Source organism: Eleutherodactylus coqui, chromosome 6 (genome assembly GCF_035609145.1).
Source record: "Eleutherodactylus coqui strain aEleCoq1 chromosome 6, aEleCoq1.hap1, whole genome shotgun sequence".
NCBI classification, from domain to species: Eukaryota; Metazoa; Chordata; class Amphibia; order Anura; family Eleutherodactylidae; genus Eleutherodactylus; species Eleutherodactylus coqui.
Window position 1 is genome coordinate 206,801,533 of NC_089842.1, and position 23,373 is coordinate 206,824,905.

Here is a 23,373-nt window from a genome sequence, read left to right on the forward strand (position 1 = left end):
ATCGATCAGTTTTGCTGCTGTAAAACAGTTTAAATTTTTCTTGAATATTCATCCATGTTACTTATACTGCAATATGCTGCATATTCCCCCCACACACATATGTGACATATACAGCATATGAGGACATACCCTTAAGCTGCCTAGCAACATGAATTATGTTATTGGTGGGTCCAGCATATAATCTCATGCCTTTGGTGTACCAGACTGTCTACCATTGGAGGAAACTTGTTTTGGACTATTTCAACCCATTCGATTTTATTGTATTCCCTAATATTATGCCCCACTATAGAAATAACCTGTGCAGTGATGAGCACAGAGGTGCCTGCATAGCATGCCAGCTAATTCTTCTGTCAACCCTTCAGTTTTCCATAGCTGTTGGCATCAGTAAGATTTTAGTGCATTACAAAGTGTTCACTTTATTTACCCCTAGACTACTAAAAAGTTTTTACTATTTGGTTTGGTCAGATGTGCGGCCAACTGCGGTTGGGCCGCAGATTCCACGGGAAAGAAGGGGTTTAGGGAAAAAAAAAATACTGTGCAGACACACCGGACAGCACTTCCGCACACATCCTCACTTCCGCACAGTATAGAAAAAAGAGGACCCGGACAGATACACAGGGTCGCCGGCAAGGTCGGATTCTGCTGCTGGCTACCGCATGCGGAATCCGACACACCCGTGTACATGAGGCCTAACTGGCCAACAAGTCATCCAGAGTAATTTCCATCTGAAATCTCTAATGTGTGACTTGAAAGTATGAGCAGCTCCCACTCTAGTGGACTTGTATTACATGTGATGTTCCTGGACATAACTTCCCTTTGCTAATTGAAGGGGAAAGAGTTTTTGCTGGAGCCGATCCAAAAGCGATCATCTAGTCTGTTGTAATTATTATCTCAATTATTGATAACTTTAATATACACTGAACAATTACTGTATTAGGAGCAGCTGACGTATGGCATCTTGTGATTAGTAACGTGGTACCACGTGATGGCCGTGTCACGATCTCCTCTCAAATTATGTGATGACTAGAGATGAGCGAGCGTACTCGGAAAAGCACTACTCGCTCGAGTAATTTGCTTTATCCGAGTATCGCTGTGCTCGTCCCTGAAGATTCGGGTGCCGGCACGGAGCAGGGAGCTGCAGGGGAGAGCGGGGAGGAACGGAGGGGAGATCTTTCTCTCCCTCTCTCCCGCCCGCTCTCCCCTGCTCCCCGCTGCGACTCACCTGTCAGCCGCAGCGGCACCCGAATCTTCAGGGACGAGCACAGCAATACTCGGATAAAGCAAATTACTCGAGCGAGTAGTGCTTTTCCGAGTATGCTCGCTCATCTCTAGTGATGACCTATCCTCGGAGGCAATAGAAGGCAACATTTGGCAGTCCTGGGTAAACATGGTGACTTGAATGTCTCTGACCGTGGGCAGATTGTTGGTGCCCGGAGGTGTGCGGTGCCAGTATTTCTGAAACTATTGCACTTGTTGACTATTCCCAATCCACAGTATTAAGAGTGTACCAAGACGGGTTGCATCATGGACAAATATCAAACAAAAGATCCCACAGCGACAGGCCACATGTGGTTGATCCTAGAGGTGAGCGTCAGGTGTCTGATATTTGAACAATGATGTGCCACAGTAGACCAATTCACCCAGCAGTACAAATTTCCTCAATGACCATGTAGCGTGCTTTGTATCGATTGAGTTTCAATAGCTGAAGACCAACCATAGTACCCTTGTTTACCCAATATTGCCAACAACGCCTTACATAGGTGCAGGAAAGGCTTCAATGAACCTTGGACGTATGGCAGAAGGTTAGCTGAAGTGATGAGTCCCCTGTTCCGCTGAATGGCCCGGTCCACATCTGCTGTAAACAGCATGAAGCTATATCGCATTGGTATACTGTTGTGGTTCGACAGGCTGGTGGTATTGGTGTCATGGTCAGGGTAGTGGTCCTATGGTATGGCCTAGGACCGTTGGTCATTATACTACAATGCATGCAATCTTCTGTACCCACATCTTCAGGAAGTCTACCCTGACCACAATGCCATCTTTCAACTGAGCAACGTTCTGTGTCATCGAGCTCTGATAAGGGCGTGGTTGGAGGAATATGACAATAAATTCTCTACACTGTCTTGGACTGTAACCGAACTCACCGGACTGTAATCTCATTGCGCATGTTTGGGATTTGCTTGAAAGGGCTATGAGATCTGCTTCCGCAAAATGTGCACGAACTGTCAGAGCTGCTGCAGTGAGCATGGGGCAAGTTGAGTTTGTAATGCAGTGATTGCTCAGTGTATAGGCTAGGCATAGCTGTATACTCTGTTCAGTAATCTGTTCTCTCTATAAATGGTGACCACACATTGACACATGTGCTTGTAGCTACATTAGGCAGTTGCATGTATAGCAAATCAAGAGCCATTTAGTTTAGCTCCTGCAGTGTGTGACGATAAGGATACGTTCACACAATGGATTTTTTTTTTTGCGAAAATTTGCAGTGAGATCCAGCTGATCCTCAGATTTCTGCCATGTGCTATGCCACAGATTAGCCCCAATCAATGCCACTTATCCATATGTGGCTACCCAATGCAGTTTCCATGTCAATAACTGACTTGTCGCTCCTTTTTCTTTCTACAATGCAGATTTCAAATCCTCGCTTAGAAAAGTCCATGTAACATGAACTATGACATGGATTCCCATTGTAATCCATGGGACACTGAAAACACACAGATTTTACAGAGGAGTACACTTCAAAATCTGCATGAAATTTATACTGTGGGAATGTACCTTTATAGGTTTATTTTGCTGAATAGTTTGGTTTAAAGACTACTTGTACTTACTATGTCATAGTCAGCCTATAGGCCCATTTACACCAGCCGATGATCTCTAATCGGCGATCGTTTTAGCGATCAGCGGCGCGTCTAAACTCACGCCCATCGTGCGATCTTCGGGCACTACTAGCTGATCGTTAAATTCAATCCAACCTAAAAATTGTCATTCACCCTTATCAGCAAATTTCTACAGGGAGTGCTGATAGCATTGTTTCCCCGTAGAGAGCAAAGGATCTGAGCGCAGATAATAGCCGTCTGGCTATTAACTGCATTTAGTGAAGGCTTCATTTGCACACTTAATTGCTATTAAGTAGCTACTTAATAGTTTATGCAAAATGATCGCTCAAAGCTGTCATTCAAACTGTCGTTTTGAGTGTTTTTTAAGTGATCATCTGCTGCTGTAAATGGGCCTTATCTGATAGAAGGGTAAGTTCACCAGTTGTGGAATTGGGTGTGCATTTTCCGCAGCGGTGCAGATTTTGATATGAATTTTGATTCGGATCCACAGCAAACTTTCATTTGAAGGGGTGAACTCTGCAGCAGGATAGCATCAAAATCCACTTCAAATACGCTACTTTAGAATGCACTTTTAACCCCTTTAGTGGTGGGTTTCTTACCACCCTGTCAGACCTTCCAGGGCAGTATTTTAAATGGGGCAATCATTTTAATTTCAACTAATTTTCCAGCCAAGTTCCAAGAGCCATAACTTTTATTTTTCCATTGACACAGCCATATGAGGGCTTGTTTTTTTTCGGGACAAGTTTTTTTTTAATGGCATCATTTTTGGGTATATATCCTGTATTGCATAACTTTTGTAAAAAGAATTTGTAGGGAGATTAAGGGAAAAAAAGAAATTATGACATTTTGTTTTTTGGATTTCATTTTTACGACGTTCAGTGCGCAGAATAAATAATGTGATAACATTACTCTCTGAGTCACCACGATTCTGACGATACCAAGTTTATACAGCTTTTTTATGTTTGCAATAATGAAAAAATTATCTCACCTATAGAAGAGCTTTGCGGTACTTGTAGTTTGTCTGCCCAAAAGAAAAACAACCTTAGATCAGGAGGTGAACAAGGCTTTACGCCGATACGCGTTCTTGTACTTGTAAAACCATGTACCTGTGAAACCATGTACCTGACTATGCAAGCCTGATATGGAAATAAAGCAAAGGAAAAATTTTATCCATGTGTCCGGATTCCCACACCTTTTTTTATGTTTGGCTATTGTTGTACATTTGAAAACTTTTTTTTCCTTAAAGGTTTGCTTTTGTGTCGCCACAATCCAAGAGCCGTATTAATTTTATTTTTCATTGCCAGAGCTCTAGAAGGCCTTGTTTTTTTGCGGGATGAACTCTAGTCTTCATTTATCTAATTTTTGGGAACATGTAAAATTTGAATCGCTTTGTGTTCCATTTAATTTTTTTTGTATGCTCAATTGGCTAATTTTGCAACGTTTTAATTTTTTTTTTAATACAGTGCACCCTGCAGATTACATAATGTACTAACTTCCTTCTCTGGGTCATTATGAACACAGAGATACCACATGTGTAATTTTTTATTTTTTACAAAGTAAAGGGAGGAAAGTGGGGTTTTGGTGTTTTTATTTTATTTTTTTATAATTTCTTTACAATTTTTTTTTTAATTTTTTTTTTACTTTTTAACTTTTTAAAAATTTCTGTCCCTTTAGGGGACTTGCATAATACTTTTTTTTTATTCTTCTAATACTATGCAATGCTGAGGCATAGCAGGGTTTAGCTGGCAAACCCAGAGGCTATATTCAAGCCTCCAGGTGCAACAGATACCCATTCGGACCCCCTGATCACATTGCGAGGGTCTGATGGTAATAGAGGGAGCTCCTTCCCTCTGTCAGACCTTTACATGCTGCGGTCACACCGACACACAGCATATAAAGGGTTAAACAGCGGAGATCGGAGGTTTTCTTCATTCTTCGCTGTAAGAGCTGCTGCCTGGCTATCATCTGGCAGCCGATCAAGAGCTCTCCCTGCCATGAGGACCATCAGCCGGCTTATGACAAGCTGATGGTCTCCATGGCAACATGTAAACCGTGCCAGAGTTCAAAAAAAGAAGCGAAAAGTTGCCGGCAGATGGGTTAAATCTTCCCCCTTCTTTTTTTTAAAGTCCTGTACTGGTTCTCTGTGGGACTGTGTAGGTGGTGTATGTGCAGAACACAATGCCACAGCTTATGGTCCCGTAGTGAAACATAGCCTAGAAATCTTCCTGAAGGGGTTAAGGGCAGCCTGTTTTCTGCAAAGAGACTTGCAGGACAGATGTGGGGATATAATTTCCAAATCATTGCTCTGCTCTAAATTTCTCCTTGTAATAAACTGATTGTTTTTTCAATGGATGTGTACCAGGGAATTACTTTAAATGCCATTAGACGAGAAAGTTATTAAGGTGGAACTGTATAAATAGTAATTCCATAATCAGATAATGTACAATATAGACTAGGGCATGCAATAAGAGAGCTGAAGAAACACTGAACGGAAAATTTTGAGGATGATCCAAGGACCTAAATTTACTAGTGCTGATTTTAGCTATATGAACGACATAGAGGGAAAGCTGACCTGTCCATGAATTTTATGGACAATCAGTTCTTTGGCCAGGATGTAATACATTTTTCTTATAGGTAAAATAAATGGCTAGCTGCACAGTTCAAAAGCTGGACTTGTAGTGACCAGCTGATTGATTGGAGTGGTTCTCTTTATAGAGGGGTTGTCTTCAGGAATAACCCCTTTAACAGCAGTGAGATGCAGAAGGTTGACATGGTGGGTTTGTTGCAGATTTCCAGTTGTAGTAGTCTGGGCAGGATATTTTGACCTTGTCATATGAGCCGATATATTATCGATTGAATATTATTAGGACATTGTTACCCAGCTGTATTCCTATTGTACAGCTGGGATTGTTTCCTATAAATCTTTATCACTAGTTGATCTTTAAGGCTGGGTTCACACAGGGCAGATTTGCTTCGGTTTTGCCGCGCGGAATTTCGCCACGGCAAAACTGCCCGCGGCCGCTTATCTCGGTATTAGCCAGCCATGTGGACGAGATTTCTCAGAAATCTCGTCCACACGGGACGGCCAATCCACTGCGGTAAGTCCGGCTGAAACCGCGGCTGCGGCCGCCGCAGCCGCGGTTTCAAGAGATGCAGCATGTCTGTCTACTTTTCTTTTTTGTTTATTTTCGTCGCGGACGCACTCTCCTCTACGGAGCGCCGGCCGCAACGGAAAAGCGAGCAGCCGGGCCGCTTCAAAGCCGCCGTGGCTTAAACCGCGGCGGTTCTCCCGGCGGAAATCTCGCGGCTTTTGCTGCGGCCAAACCGCGAGATTTCCGACGGGAATACGCCCCGTGTGAACCCAGCCTAATGTCTATTTGTTCCATGTTTATTTACAGAAAGGAGGGTGAGTTGGAAGATGGTGAAATAGATGACGCAGGGATTGAGGAGGAAAAAGCAGAAGAAATAATGGAAGAGGCAAAAGAAGAACCACCACCACCCCAGGAAGAAAAGGCTCATAAAAAGTCAAAAAAGCGTAAAAGGAAAGTGAAAGAAAAAGTGAAAGAAAAGAAGAAGAAACGCCACCATAGAACTAAACACAAGGTGAATATTTCGGATGTTTGTGTTTTATTGGATATGTTTTCATCCTTCTCAGGTTTAATAGTTTATCTGTCAATGTCTAAATATTTCTTCCATGAATAAAACTTTCCTTTTCATGTTGTTTTTCCAGCACAGTACACCATCTACTGATGAGAGTTCAGACTACAGCTCAGATGATGACCACACGGAGAGGCCGCGCAAACCTCCCATGTACCGAGATTATGACTCCCACTATAAACATGTAAGCTTTCAGTCACATTCATTTTATGTATAAGTAATCAATACTTTTATTTTAAGGCATTATGTATGGTCACCTATCAATCCCTGTGCTGTGTATGTATACAGTACAAAGAAAGCTAAGCACTGTACTGAATTGTCTCCATAGACAGTGCTTGGAGCTATTCTTACACATGTGCACTTCTACCCCATTCACACAAGGGACTCAGGAACTGCTGTTCACGTGTTTGCTGTGGGTCCCAGCGGTTGCACACCAAGTGATCATATGTTTACGAGCTGTTGATAGGAGGTAAATGTTTATGGGAAAACCCTTTAAAACCCTTATTTTACCATCCTGTGAATGTATGGCACAAGCATCAATGCTTTTACTCCCCATATCTTTATGATGTGATGGCTCTGGCACAATAACTGGGATCCTTGCCGTTTAACCGCTTAGATGCTGCAACAGCTTCACATTGACCTATAGCCATGTTGTACATTTTTAGGCAATCTTTCACATGGTAATTACTGTGTTTTTCCCCGGCGTCATCCTGACGGCATATCTGGAGGTTGCACCTTGACCTTGTAGGGACAGGAAGCAAGAGACTTCAAAAGGCTCCTCCCGCCTCCCATTCTCCAGTGCTTCCTGTCCCTACAGGGACATGCAAGAGGAGCTCCCTCCAGGGAGCCGCAAGGATGACAGCTGGGGGGACGGTCCACAGGGCTGCTTCCCCCCCCTCACCTTTTCTCCAAGCAGGCTGACAGCAGGGGTTGACGGTCCACAGGGCTGCTTCCCCTCTCATCTCCCTTCGGGATGTCAGCGCGGTTCGGGAGCACGGCGGGCCACAGGTCTGACCGCCCGGGGTTCACCACCGCAGCGGTCGGAGTGGCGGACCAGAGGTCCTTGAGTCCCCTCCTTCCTCTTCTACAGCTCTGTGCAGCGTGTTTCAGCCGGGGAGAGCGGCGGGCCATAGGCTCAGATGCCTCTCTCCTCCAGGCATGCGCGGCGTCGGGGGGCGGAGCCAGTGACGCTATGACGTCAAACGCCGTCAGCTGACTCGGAACAGCGGGAGATTTAAAAATGGAGACCTCCCCGGCGAGCTTCCACTGACAGCACACCTTCAGAGAAGGACTACTCTGTCTATCTGGTTCTGTCTACGCTTCTGGCATCATGACTACAAAGGAATCAGAGATGGAAGCCCTGCAAACTGTAAGTGTTACTTGTTGCAGGGATGTTATGCTCAGGAATTTAGCATTGTGTGGGGGCTCTTTTCCCTTATGTGCATGCATATATCTTTGCAGGACAGGGAAACCACCCGGTCTAAACAGGACCTTAAGAAAAGACACAGGAAATGCGCCCTGTGTCTTAAAAAACTGGACGAGGCGTATAAAAAGCCGCTATGCCCTGATTGTACCTCCAAGATCCTTACGGATGAACAGGCCGCATTCAGGGAAGATATTAGATCCCTGGTTAGAGAGGAGGTCCGGGCATCGATTTCCAGTCTCCCCCCAGCTCAGCGGGAAAGAAGGGCCGCTAAAAGGGCTAGCCATATACTGCTAACGAGCTCAGAGTCTGAACAATCCCTGGGCGACCTGTCAGATGGCGAACTCTTTGACCATCCCCCTGACGCTAAGGATGAAAATAAAAAATATTATTTCTCATCTGGGGACCTGGATGACCTGATTAAAGCGGTCAGGGATACTATGAAGGTTGAGGATGTGGTCGAGCCAAGGTCTGTACAGGACGACATGTTCGGCGGGCTCAGACCAAGGAACCGCATCGTCTTTCCGGTTAATGATACCCTGAAGAAAGTGATCACGGATGAATGGGCTTGCGCGGACAAACATTTGTATTTATCCCGCGAGTATAAGGAGAGACTCCGCTTTGCGGAGGAAGACGTGAGCATCTACGAGGATGTTCCCAAGGTGGACGCACAAGTGGCCAGAATGGCCAAAAAGACAGCCCTACCATTCGAGGACTCCTCTCATCTTAAAGACCCGATGGACAGCAGGGTTGTCGCCTTGATAAAATGGGCCTGGCAAACAACAGCCTATACGCTGGAGTCCAATATTGCAGCGACTTCTGTGGCAAGGTCGATGTTCCTCTGGTTAGGGGAACTCGACGACCAGATCAAACAGAAGGCCCCTAGAGATGCGTTACTGGAATGTATGCCTCTACTAAGATCAGCAACAGGCTTCCTGGCAGACGCATCTGCCGAATCTGAGACTGGCGGCCAGAAGCGCCGCATTGTCTAACATGGCCAGGCGGGCGGTCTGGCTGAAAACGTGGAAGGCAGATACGGCATCCAAAGGAAGACTGTGTAACATCCCCTTTCATGGCCAGCACATCTTTGGCGCGGACTTGGAGGAGATCCTTAAAAAGGCTACCGACAAGACCCACAGTTTTCCGGACCAGGCGAGAACGGGATTTCCCCACAAACGTCAGCCATCCTTCAAGCCATACCGGGGCAAAGGAAAGACGGGGCGCTGGTCCTACCCCAAAGGAGGCAGGGGTAAGACAAAAACAACCCCTTCCCCCGTAGAAGAGTGCCAGGTGGGGGGCAGACTATTGAATTTTTCCTGGGAATGGCAGGAGATTACAGATAACCCGTGGGTCCTGCAGCTCATAGCCCAAGGGTACAGAATAGAATTCTTCATCCGGCCCCCTAATAACTTCAGAATCACCCCCACGCAATCCCCCGCCCTGCAGGATATTTTTAAAAACGAAATTTCTAAGCTGATACAAATGGGGGCTGTAGTTCGGGTCCCTGCAGTAGAGCAGGGCTTGGGATTCTACTCACCCCTATTCCTGATCAAAAAACCGAACGGCAGCTTTCGGATGATCCTTAATCTGAAGGGTCTGAACCAATTTATTACCTACAAAAGGTTTAAGATGGAAACTGTCAGGTCTGCAGTAACTCTGATCGAGAGAGGGGACTTTGAGTACCGTCGATCTAAAGGACGCATACTACCACGTCCAAGTCCTGCCGGAACATCACAAGTACCTGCGGTTTGCCATCAGGATAGGCAGCCATGTACACCACTTTCAATTCCCGTGCCTACCTTTCGGCATTTCAACGGCACCCAGGGTATTTTCTAATAGTGGCAGAGATGGTGGCGCATCTCCATGTAGTAGGCATAAACATCATCCCATATCTGGACGATTTCCTGGTAATTGCATCCTCGCCGAAGATCCTCAAAGAGGATACCAGCTGAGTCATCTCCCTATTTCAGAGACTGGGGTGGATAGTTAACTTCCCTAAATCTAGTCTTCTCCCCAAAACGCGAAAGACCTTCCTGGGGGTACAGATAGACTCAGTGTCGCAGACCTTGTCTTTGCCTCCACCCAGGCAGGAAAGCCTTAGACTGGCAGCACAGAAATGCGGCCAGAAGAAGCAAATAACGATTAGGGACGCAATGAGGTTCCCGGGCCTCATGACCTCCTGTATCGGCATTATTCCTTGGGTCCAGGCGCACTCAAGAACGCTACAGAGAGCCATCCTGGGCAACTGGGACGGGGCAACAACCTCTCTGGACAGGAGAATGCCCATGTCAGCATCTGTCTTAGGGTCCCTCCGCTGGTGGCGGTCAACCGACAACCTAGAAGCAGAGTCCCCATGGGTAGCAGAGCCCTTCATCTCGGTAGTCACCAACGCAAGCCAGTCTGGCTGGGGAGCGCAAGTAGGACAGCGCCTGCTCCAGGGCGAATGGGGTCCACATTGCGTGCCCAGACCTCAAATTTCAGAGAACTTAGGGCCATCTGGGAGGCGCTTCACAGAGCTCAGGATATCCTAAAGAAGAGACATGTTAAGATCTTCTCTGATAATGTGACCGCCGTTTCACTTATTCGCCACCAGGGAGGCACCAGAAATTTTCACCTGCTGAAATTAACAGCCCAGATCTTCCTGTGCCGAGACCACGGTACAGTCCCTGACAGTGGTCCATCTCAAAGGGTCCCAGAACCTGACAGCCGACTTTCTGAGTCGAAGACGCCTAGACCCCGGGGAATGGTCCCTGAATCAAGAGGAATTTCGTCTTATTACAGAAACCTGGGGCAGTCCACAGGTGGACCTGTTCGCGAGCAGCAAAAATTCAAAATGCCCCGCCTACTTTTCCCTAGATCCGAGGGACAGGGCCGAGGGGTTAGACGCTTTTTCCCAGAGTTGGGATTTCAGTCTGGCGTACGCCTTCCCCCCCCATACCCCTGGTCCCGAGAGTCCTTCAGAAGGTCCAGCAAAGCAATATCACGCTGATCCTAATCGCCCCACACTAGGAAAAAAGGGCATGGTTTCCAGTACTCCTAAGACTCGCAATCACGGAGCCAATCCGCCTTCCACCCTGGAAGGATCTCTTAGCGCAGGGCCCAGTTTTGTGCCCCAACTTAGAGAGACTGAACCTCGCAGTTTGGATATTGAGGAACAGACGCTACTAAGACCAGGTCTGTCCTCCAGAGTTATTGCGACTCTACGCCAGTCTCGCAAACCTGTAACTTCAGGGGGCTGGAAGTCTCCAATCTTGACACTTTGGTGGTGGAGATTTTGGATTTCCTCCAGGAGGGTCTAGATAAAAACCTGAGACCAGCGACCCTGAAAGTACAGGTATCAGTGCTCTCGGCCATTCTAGATCAACCTTTAGCGGATCATAGACTGATCCGCAGGTTCATGAAAGCGGCAGAAAGAATGAGGCCAGTTAGCCGCAGTATGGTCCCCCCATGGGACCTGAACCTAGTCCTCCAAAATCTCTGCAAAGACCCCTTCGAGCCTATCGATCAGATACCAATTAGGTTCCTCACCTTTAAAACCGTGTTTCTGGTAGCTATCACAACAGCGAGGCGCGTAAGCGAGCTCCAGGCCCTATCCTGTAAAACACCTTACCTACTAGTCCAGGACGATAAGTTCATACTAAAAACAGACCCCTTTTTTCTTCCGAAGGTAGCCTCAAAATTTCACAGACAGCAAGAAATTATTCTCCCATCTTTCTGTCAAAATCCCAAAAATGATAGGGAAGGAGATTACCATAGCCTGGATGTAAGAAGGGCCATTCTATGCTACTTAGAGCAGACATCATCCTTTAGGAAGGCTGACTGTCTTTTTGTTCAATTTCAGGGGCCGGGCAGAGGAAGAGTGCCTTCTAGGAGGTCCATTAGCCGCTGGATAAAATCCACCATCCAGCAGGCCTGCTCTTCCTGCAACAGACCTATCCCGGAAGGACTCAAGGCTCATTCAACCAGGGCAGTATCCTGCCCCGGGCAGAGAGGGCTATGGTGACGCCGGAGCAAATTTGCAAGGCAGCCACATGGTCCAACCTGCACACGTTCACCAAACATTACAGGCTGAATACGGACCTCTCCTCCGATCTCTCGTTCGGAAGAAAGGTCTTGCAAACAGTGGTCCCTCCCTAATGAGATAATCTGGTATACTCCAGGTATTCCGTCAGGATGACGCCGGGGAAAAGGAGTGAATTTCTTACCGAAAATTCCTTTTTTCCGAGTCATTCTGACGGCACGTATTTCCCTCCCAAAATTCACACGTTTATAGTTACGTTTATGCGGGCACGAATCTGTAGCCCGGAAGCTTCTATGTCGGACATTCTTTTTATGCGGAAAATTTGTGCATATTATCCTTTAAGTCCGGGTAAGCTACCCTTTCTTGCTTATGTTCAGATGGAATTAACCATGTTATTTTGTTTCGGAGCAAATAAATATCTTCCTTGGTTAACCACGACATGTCCATGTAAGTAATTTAGAAGACACTGGAGAATGGGAGGCGGGAGGAGCCTTTTGAAGTCTCTTGCTTCCTGTCCCTACAAGGTCAAGGTGCAACCTCCAGGTATGCCGTCAGGATGACTCGGAAAAAAGGAATTTTCGGTAAGAAATTCACTCCTTTTCGGACTATTAGACACCTTTCCATAGGCCACATCCAGGTTTTGGATAACGGAAAGAAGGGAAAAAAATTCATACTTACTGAAACCTTCACAGTCGTCTAAAAAGTGAAGGCAACAATATGACTAGCTCTAGTGGACTAAGGAAGTGCATGCTAGTCACTGTATAATGCAGTATAATGCCACTTATCTACCTCTGCAGTCCTATTGAAAGTGATTGGAGCTTCGGCATGCTTGTGCAACCAATGCTCCAGTCAGTCTCCTCGTGACAGGGAAACAGCACCCCCATTCTTGAGATCAGCAAGGGTGGATAGGGGAGAACATGTAATCTTTGTACAACCCCTTTAAGCAAGTTTATTCTTAGAAGATTTGTAATGATGCAGTGTTTTCATAATTCCCTTTACAAAAGTGTAACTTTCAGTTTTACTGTCTTGCAGCATCGACATGGTAATTACGTGTCCTCAAAATCAATGCATAGCAAGAAAAATCTACCTGATTATGACAGCTACAGCAATTACAGTGATGGGAATTACAATGAAGAAGACGAGGAGGATTTTGCTGATCAACTGAAACACTACAGGCAAGCGAAGGAAAACCCTGATGGGACCGAACCACCTTATAAAAAGCCAGGCATGAAAGGGATGCCACCAGGTAACCACTTTAAGCAAGTTACAGCCACCAGTTGATCCTTTTCCTGTTCCATTGTGAAGCCCACATGCTGGCAAGTTTCTCTTATTTTAAAGCTTCAACCACTTCACTGGCAAGGGCGTATGCAATTTGTCATTACTTTTGTCATGGTTTAAACATAGCTGCAATATTTGTGGAGCAGTCATTGTTCCAATTTGAGGAGAAGAGTGAAAAGATTTACGGTACTTCCTTAATCTTTGTCTTTGTAGGAGAGATGGAGAGCAGGAAGTAAAATCACAGCCTATGGCCGTATTCAGAGAGCTGAATGTGAGTTGCGTGCAAGAAACCTGGGCGCAAGTGGTACTGAACAGCACACACACACTATTCTGTGTACTGTGCAATATTCACAAGCCCTGCACATTGCATGTGCTATTCTTATCCATGAAAACAGATATAGGACATGCAGCAATTTCTTTCACACGGATCATAGACCGTGAGCTGTCCATAGACTACAAAATTACGTAACACACAGCTGAAATGTACGGCCATCTGAAAGGGTCTATTATTGTAATATTCCACCCTATGCAACCTTCCATTTACTCCAAGGGTTTGCTACATGAACTTATGTTTATCGTCTGCCTTAGCAGCAAAGGAGGATATAGTCTGTCATACAGATGTAGCAAGGCTTGGCTTGAATGTTCCAGTTTACTGCATAGTTAAAGGGGTTGTCTCGCGAAACCAAGTGGGGTTTACACTTCTGTATGGCCATATCAATGCACTTTGTAATATACATCGTGCATTAAATATGAGCCATACAGAAGTTATTCACTTACCTGCTCCGTTGCTAGCATCCACGTCTCCATGGCTCCGTCTAATTTTGCTGGCTTCTTGCTTTTTTTAGACGTGCTTGCGCAGTCCGGTCTTCTGCTCTGAGCACGAGCCGCTTCAGCGTGCTCGCCGCTACAGCTCTTCTGTGCACGCTGGAGCGGCCATTCTGCTACCATCCTCTCTTAGAGAAAGGTGCAGAAACTTGAGCAGCCCTGCCGTGAAGCCGCCCAGCCCTGCCGTGAAGCCGCCCATCCGTGAAGCCGCCCAGCCGCCCATGTAAGTGAGGGGTCGGGGGTGATGTGTGCGCAGGGGGGACTGTATAGGTCCCTGACTAACTGGCGTGGGCCCCTGCTTTACTCTGGGTGTCCTAACGCTGGGCCCCGGGGCCTACTGCTGGTGCCAGGGGCCTACCGCTGTGGCCCCCGAGCCTTCGTCTGTTGTCAGGGGACTGCCGCTGTGGCCCCGGAGCCTGCCGCTGTGGCCCCGGAGCCTGCCGCTGTGGCCCCGGAGCCTGCCGCTGTGGCCCCGGAGCCTGCCCCTGTGGCCCCGGAGCCTGCCGCTGTGGCCCCGGAGCCTGCCGCTGTTGTCAGGGGACTGCTGCTGGGCCCGGGGCCTAGCGCCGGTTACCTGCTGCCTGGCGGTGGATGACTGTGGCTCAAGAGCGTGTGCCGTGGTCGGCCGCGTTCAATCCCGAGGCCCGGTCGGTGGCTGTGGGGTCCGGTCGGCGGCCGCGGTGGGTCCGGTCGGTGGCTGCGGGGCGTCTGGTTGTCAGGGAGACACAGCTGGTAGCGTCTCGGGAGCGCGCACGTCGGGCTACAGCAAGCGCGGTTCACCATGGGAGAAAACCGCGGTGCACCTTGGGAAAAGAACCGGTGGCCATCTTTGGGAAACGTTTTATAAGTTGATGAAACACAAGAACTGTGAGTAGAAACCTGCTTACAAAGCCATTTACACTGGTGCATAGTAATGTATGCTTAAGAAGGGGGACTGGGCAATAAAAAAATTTCACTGTTGCCTCGAGACAACCCCTTTAACATAGTTTTCCTATTCTATCTGCATAGCCTGGCAGTCAATAGCTATGCAAATAATCTAGATGCGGAGCAGCCCTTTTGCACGTTAAACAGATGTAGTGTACCGATCACTTGGCATTTATTAAATATCTAAATAGAGGTAATGTTTATCTACCATAAAGCTGAGTGTATAAGCGTTTGGACATCTAATCAATCTCTTCATCTAATCAATCTCAGCCATAAACATCAAGCACATAGTGAAAGTATTCTCTAGTACTTAGATTGATGTGCAAAGGGGTGTAATTTGACATGTTTTTCTACAATTCAGGATTTGTGTATGTAAAAAATGTTTTAAACAACTTGCATTTCTTTGAAATTAATACCATGATATTTTCCAGGACCAGAACAGAAAGGGTTTTACTATGGACGAGGCCTTGGTCCACATAAGAAAACAATACATAAAGATCGAGGCAGAGGAAGAAGTGGTCATAAAGGTCTGAACCCCTATTATCAAGATGGCTACCAAGAGGTGGGTACCACAAACAATCCTGACAAATGTAACTAACTCTGATCATTTTAATTTTCTACTTAAAAATTTAAATAATTTATATGCAACTGCTAGACAACATGAGCTCTGAATGTGGTAGGTTAGTCTACTAATGTACCCAAATATTATCATAGAATGGTACAGTTGGAAGGGACCTCCAGGGTCATCGGGTCCAACCCCTTGCTCAGTACAGGATTTACTAAATCATCCCAGACAGATATTTGTCCAGCCTTTGTTTGAACACTTCCATTGAAGAACTCACCACCTCCTGTGGTAACCTGTTCCACTCATTGATCACCCTCACTGTAGAAGGTTTTTCCTAATATCTAATTTGTGTCTCCTCCCTTTCAGTTTCACCCCATTGCTTCTAGTCTTTCCTTGTGCAAATGAGAATAGGGCTCGTCCCTCTGCACTGTGGCAACCCTTCAGATAGTTGTAGACAGCTATTAAGTCTCCTCGCAGCCGCCTTTTTTGCAAGCTGAACATTCCCAGATCCTTTAACCGTTTTCATAGGACATGATTTTGAGACCGCTCACCATCTTGGTAACTCTTCTCTGAACATGCTCCTGTTTGTCTATGTCTTTTTTAAAGTGGGGTGCCCAGAACTGGACACAGTGTTTCAGATGAGGTCTGACTAAGGAAGAGTAGAGGGGGATAATGACCTCACGTGATCTAGACTCAATGCTTCTTTTAATACATTCCAGAATTGTGTTTGTCTTTTTGGCTGCTGCATCACATTGTTGACTCATGTTCAGTCTATGATCTATTAGTATGCCCAAGTCTTTTTCACATATGCTGCTTAGCCCAATTCCTCCCATTCTGTATGTGTTTTCTTCATTTTTCTTGCCCAGATGTAGGACTTGGCATTTCTCCTTCTTAAATACCATTCTGTTAGTCGCTGCCCACTGTGCAAGCTTTTCTAGATCTTTTTGAATACTCTCTCTTTTCCCTAGTGTTAGCTGTCCCTCCTAGTTTTGTGTCGTCAGCAAATTTGATCAGTTTCACATTTATTCCCTCCTCCAGATCATTTATAAAAATGTTGAACAACACTTGGCCTAGGACAGAGCCTTGTGGTATCCCACTTGATACATTCTTCCACTTTGATGTGCAACCATTTATGACCACTCTTTGAGTACAATCACTCAGCCAGTTGTGAATCCACCTAACAATTGCCTTGTCAATCCCATATTTGGTCATTTTTTCAATAAGTACAGTATGAGATACTTTTTCAAATGCTTTACTAAGGTCAAGGTAAACTATATCCACCGCATTTCCCTGATCAACCCAGTCGATGATACTATCATAGAAGGAAATTAGATTAGTCTGGCATGACTTGTTTGTTACAAACCCATGCTGGCTCTGGTTAATTACTCCATTTTCATCTAAGTACTTGCATACATGCTGTTAAATAATATGTTCAAAGATCTTTCCTGGTATAGAAGTCAGGCTCACAGGCCTGTAGTTTCCTGGATCCATAGTCTTCCCTTTTTTGAAGATAGGGACAAGATTTGCCCTTTTCCAATCTTCTGGGACTTCTCCTGTTTCTCCAGGAATTTTCAAAGATTATGGCTAGTGGTTCAGCAGTTACCTCCGCTGCTTCCTTTAGTATCCTAGGATGTAATTCATCTGGACCTTGAGACTTGAAATTCATTTAAGTTAGCAATATGTTCGCTCACCATCTCTCTGCTTATAGATAGCCTGCATTCTTTTATTCCCCCAATAGTACAGGGAAGACCAGTTGATGTTCCATCTACTTTCTGAGAGAAAACAGATGCAGAATAGGAAGTTAAAAGCTCAGCCTTCTCAACATCATTCTTAACCAATTCACTATTTTCATCTTGTAAGCATCCAATAGCATCTTTAACTTTTCTTTTGCTTTTGACATACCCCCAAAATCCTTTTTCATTGCTTTTGGCCTTTATTGCAAGCCTCAATTCATTATTAGCTTTAGTTTTTCTGACAATTGCCCTACAGTTTATGTAGACTGCATTATATTCTTCCTTAGATATCCCCCCCCCATCCCAAAATTTAAGGATGGCATGATCACTGCCTCCTAAGGTCCCAGCCAGCCACCGTTTACTTCCTTAACCATCTCCTCCCTGCTGGTAAAAATTAGGTCCAAGATAGCAGATCCCCTTGTTTTCTCTTCAACCTTTTGGAAGATAAAGTTGTCAGCAAGAGCGGATTATAATTTGTTGGATCCATTACTTTTACCTGAGAGAGATTCCCAACAAATGTCTGGATAGTTAAAATCTCCCATAATGACTATGTCATGCTTTTTTGAGAGCTTGGACAACTGATGTAGAAAGAGTTCATCCATCTGCTTGTCTAGTTGGCCTATAGTAAATGACTACAATGGTGTCCTTTCTGTTGTTCTCTCCTTGTATTTTCCTAACAGACAACGCTATACCTCCTCACCTTTTTTGGTCTGTTTCTTATAAATAAGTTATATCCTTCAAGCCTTGTATTCCAATCATGTGTATCATCCCACCATGTTTCCATGATGCCTATGACATCATATTTCTCTTCTGTTTTAGGAACTCCAATTCTCTTTTGTTTCCCATGCTCTGTGCATTTGTGTAAAAACATTTTAGTTTGTGATCGGTGTCTCTTGCTTCTTTACTTGCCTTCTGAATTTTTTTGTCTTTGTTCTTTCTTTCCACTTCTAATAGTGAGGTTCTGAAATGTAATAATTAACTGTATATTTTTACCTGGACTTTCACTTCCCTTCCCAATTTGTTCTAGTTTAAAGCTCTCCTAATGAGTGAAGCAAGGTGAGCAACAAATATATGCTTACCTTTTTGTAAGGTTTTGTCCTACGCAGAGGACTTTGTCAAGCAGGACGAAACGTTGCAAGTTTTTGTTTGTGCTTATGGAGTCCTTTGCTAAATAAAGATGGAAATTGGAATTACATCCTCTGAAGAATCCAGGATGTTCTTTTGAAATAGCTTCAATTGATGCTGCTTTCCTCAATACTGTCTCTGTACCTGACTGGGACCCTTGAAGTCCGGATCCCACGGTGAGCGTGCATCTATCAGCTTGACGCTGTCTTCTATTTTTCCTCTCCCTATTTATAAGCCTGTGCGGCTGAAGGTGTGCTGCTGAGATTCTTTGTTTTTCTCACCTTTTTGTAAGGTGCAACCCGTCTCTAGCAACCAGTCCATCATATAGGTAATTCACTCCATGGTCTAGAAATCCAAATCTTTGCTGACCACACCATCGACATAGTCAGTCGTTCACCTCTAGAATCCTGTTCTATCTTCTTATTTCATGGCCATTCACTGGAAGAATGGATGAGAAGACCACATGTGCTCCTAGTTCCTTCACCTTCTTTCCGAGGTCTTCAAAGTCTCTGCAGATAGTGGCAAGGACCTCTTTTGCAGTGTCCTTTGTCCCTACCATATATTAGTAGGAATGGGTGGTGTTCTGTAGGACTGAATAGTCTTGACAGCCTATCGGACGCATCTTTGATTTTGTGCACCTGGAAGGCAGCACACATCTCGTGAGGTGAGAGGTCTGCAGACTGCGGACTCTGGTACTCTGAATAGGGAATCCCCTACAACCACCACTCTCCTTTTCTTCTTCACAACAGCACTTCTTTTTCTCCATGCAAGAGGACTCCGTGCGCTTACTACACATTTCTTTGTGGGTAGAGTCATTTCTTGCTGTACCTCTTTCTCCTTCTGCTCAGGAACCAGTACCAGCGCCCCCTGTGTAAGAACCTTGTACCGTTTCCCGAGCAGTATGGGTTCTGGCTGACTCCTGATCCTCCTGCTTCTTTGGGTCACATGCTTCCATTCATCTGCTTCTGCTGGTACACTGGACATTTCTTTTCCGTCAACATTTTAAAGACTTTCTTCTACTCTGTCAAGGAAATCCTCATCTTCCTTAATACATTTCAATGTAGCTATTCTCTCCTGAAGACGTTTCCTTCAGTAGAGAAGCAAGCTTGCATTTCTGGCAGGTGAAAATTAGCTTTTCCTCTCGTAGGTGTGTAAACCTATAGCATACGTTGCAGCTCCACAAATGGCTCTTCTCCTTTTCTATGTTGTCAGTTGGTGTTCACTTCACTAAAAATCAAGAATTGTAGTGAAGATATATAACCTGTAAAATACTACTAAGTGTACACTTTTGCGCGCGTAACCGAGCACGGTTTGATGATGTCCTCCGAGCAGCTAGACCCGGTCAATCCCAGCAATCTTTACGCTTATAGTGAATCTTTGCTCTTCCTAGAATGCACAGGGAATATGCAAATGATCTTCCTGCAGCTCCAATCTCTGGTTTTACTACCTTATGGGGCTCAAAGATCACGGAACGGGGAGTGCTGTCTGATTCTCACCGGGCGCTCCCGTCGTCCACTTTGTCACTTCGAAGTCCGCTTGTGCCAGCAGCATGATTTTTCTCAGTCTGCTTTGAACGCATGTTCTCCCATTCATCCTATGGCTTTCTGCACATCCTACCAGGGAGACTGCAGCAACTGACAGTTCGTTATACTTCTGCTATTTGCACAAGGATCCAGATACTACTATTCTCATTTTCTATCGCAAAATTTGACTACCCTTCTACACCATGGAAAGCAGTGTTTTGCTTTTTTTTTTTTAGGTATTTGTGAATGAGCACCAATTGATTCACTGTCATTCTTGATAGGTGCTCATTACATTGGTCCAATTCTCAGTCCGTGTATATGGGCTTTCAGCAAAGAGCAAAAGTGAGTTAAGGCTCTTTCACCTAGCCAGATTATTGGGTATGAACATTCACCAAAATGTTTATTCACTTGATCATTAAACCGTGTAAAAGGGACAACGATTGGCCAACAAATGAGCGAACGCTCCTTCATTCGCTTATTGTGTTTTTGGCAAGCATAAAAATGCCCGCTAGATGGCTGTACCTCTGTCCTTGTGAAAGAGAATTGCCATTATTGTAGCACTAACAATATGCTCTTGTCCAATAGGAGAATAAACCAGCGAAGAAATGGGTTGCAATGAGTCAGGAATTCATTAATCAGCATACAGTGGAACGCAAAGGGAAACAGATCTGCAAGTATTTTTTGGAGGGACGTTGTATCAAGGTAAAATAAAGTTGATAGATCATCTGCATGACTAAATAAATGATAATATCCATGTTCTAGCGGTCACTAGTTATTCATCGTAGAATTTCTTCAGAAGTAGCATTACAGGTACAAGACCTTTGCCCAAGGGCGTAGCTAAAGGGCAAACGTTTATCTTTGAGTCCCCCAACTTCTCTTAAGCCCTTAACGCAGAGGCATAACTTGAAGCTCCTGGACCCCAATGCAAAACATGTAACAGGGCCCCCAACTATAATGCTTTATTCATAGTACTAGGCTCCCTATATGGGAAGAAAGGCTTTATGGGTCCCCTAAGGCTTCTGGGCCCTGGTCTAACAGCATCCCCTATAGTTACGCTAGTGCCTTTGCCTAAAAGAGGTTTTCCCACATAGCATATATACTCAAAGTAGCACAGCTTATATCTTCACAAATGGCAAAGGCCAATTATCATGTAAAGGTTGGGTGTGACCATTAATAAATCTAAACATTTTATTAATAATTGTTAAAACGGGTCATCACACAGGTCTAGTTATAAAGTATACACCATTAACCAAGAAGCCTGACAACTGTCCCTGATAACCATGACATACTAGTGCACCTTAATAATCAGTTATTGGGTTGCTGCCCTAATTAGGGTGACCCCCCTGGGAGCAAAGCCCAACACTATAAGACCCTGCTGAAATCCTGTCCATTATGTATAGGTGATACAAGGAGTTGAAATGGGTCCAATAACGAATTTCCCTATGCATATCCTTTGGCAACATGTACCCAACTCGTCTGTAAGGGTTGCCAAAAGTCAGACCTTGACCAGTCTAGTTTTAAAGAACTGCAAAACCCCTTTGCAGTGATGTTCTGGTCACAGCATGTGATGGCATATTTGCTAATCTGTGGGGGTCTGACCCCTGTCTCTACTGCCAGAATGAAAGGTGCAATAGTTGAGTGTTGCAACAAAAAGCCACTAGAGGGCAAGCGTAGTGTTACCAGAGAATGACGTCCTATGACGGAGGAATAAAATAACAGAGCCCACAAAAGTATGATTTCAGCAAAATATTCCCCACCTGACCAGAATCAGGCCGCTTTATTTATAGCCCCCACATATTGGGGTATCACAACATCATTGGACTGTTTTCAATCCAACATCTGATTGGTTACTTTAGACATTAAATTGCATTTATTGGATACATTCTGACGTTCTTGAGATAATAATTTTAAGAAAATTTACTGCACAACTTGGAATTCTGTCATCTCAACATATGTGTCCCTGCACATAGCTAAAACCACATGGTTTATCTAGTACATTCCATGGCTTTAGTTGTCTTAAAGAAAACATCAGCAACCTGTCACCTAGATTCCAACTTTGTGGCGTTGTATTTAAACATTAATTCAAACATTACTTAAGTATATATTACTCAGTCGATGATTGTCCATAATCAAATGGCGTCCTTCACATTGAGTTATATGACACAGACAGATTTGTAGGGATACACAGCCTGACAGCCACAACCTTTTACATGAGATTGCTAAGAGTTTTGTTCACGGCAACCAGTGTGTCTTGAATTATTCAGGTCTCTGAATCAAGGCATCATTAGCACTTAGCTCAGAGTCAGGCCTCTATCTTAATGCTATATTAATCAGATTTTAGAAAAGTTCATTTAGTTGTAGAGCTCATTTAATTACATGTGGAGTAATTTCATGAGTGAAATGCCCTGTGTGTTAGAGAGAAATAACATGTTCTTTTTCTTTTTTTTGTCACCCTATTTATTAATTTGTGAAAAGGAACTTGAAAATATTATACTATCATTTTATTTTAGGGAGACCAATGCAAGTTTGATCATGATGCAGAAATAGAAAAGAAGAAGGAAATCTGCAAGTTTTATATACAAGGATATTGCACAAGAGGAGAGAACTGTATTTACATGCATAATATCCTTTTTGCAGCCAAACTGTTAATTTTATCTTAAAGGGGTTGTCCCGCGGCGAAACTGTTTTTTTTTTTTTTCAATAGCCCCCCCGTTCGGCGCGAGACAAACCCGATGCAGGGGTTAAAAAAGAAAACCGGATAGTGCTTACCTGAATCCCCGCGCTCCGGTAACTTCTTACTTACCTTGTGAAGATGGCCGCCGGGATCTTCACCCTCGGTGGACCGCAGGTCTTCTGTGCGATCCATTGCCGATTCCAGCCTCCTGATTGGCTGGAATCGGCACGTGACGGGGCGGAGCTACGAGGAGCCGCTCTCCGGCACGAGCGGCCCCATTCAGAAAAGAAGACCGGACTGCGCAAGCGCGTCTAATCCGGCGATTAGACGCTGAAAATTAGACGGCACCATGGAGACGAGGACGCTAGCAACAGAACAGGTAAGTGAATAACTTCTGTATGGCTCATAATTAATGCACAATGTACATTACAAAGTGCATTAATATGGCCATACAGAAGTGTATACCCCCACTTTGTTTCGCGGGACAACCCCTTTAACTCCTTCATGACCATCGACAGTAAATTTATTTCACTGCCTGGACTCTGTGCAGCGGCGACGTAAATTTATGTCACCCACTCGACCGTCGAATGCAGCCCCGCACAGTGGATAAAACATCCAAAGCAGGCTTCTGTCATCGGGACCTAATTGATTCAGGTTCTGATGATATCAACACTGACAGCTAAGCACAATGCTGGCTGGGAAAGTTTGTATACTTTTTCCTTTGCTGTGCCGTCCATGTCAGATCAGAGGAGAGATACGAGAACACAGTGTAAAATAGCACACATTAA

General features: G+C 44.9%; 1 protein-coding gene across 1 annotated transcript in view; it reads left to right on the forward strand.

The window, feature by feature from the left end:
- Nucleotides 1-23,373, forward strand: part of ZC3H6 (zinc finger CCCH-type containing 6) — a 78,013-nt gene that overhangs the window by 11,192 nt on the left and 43,448 nt on the right. The window contains exons 2-7 of the mRNA XM_066608669.1: nucleotides 6,236-6,440; nucleotides 6,568-6,678; nucleotides 12,971-13,184; nucleotides 15,397-15,527; nucleotides 20,497-20,613; nucleotides 22,422-22,533. Of these exons, the coding sequence (XP_066464766.1) occupies nucleotides 6,236-6,440; nucleotides 6,568-6,678; nucleotides 12,971-13,184; nucleotides 15,397-15,527; nucleotides 20,497-20,613; nucleotides 22,422-22,533 (890 nt within the window). The remainder of the gene's footprint in view (nucleotides 1-6,235; nucleotides 6,441-6,567; nucleotides 6,679-12,970; nucleotides 13,185-15,396; nucleotides 15,528-20,496; nucleotides 20,614-22,421; nucleotides 22,534-23,373) is intronic.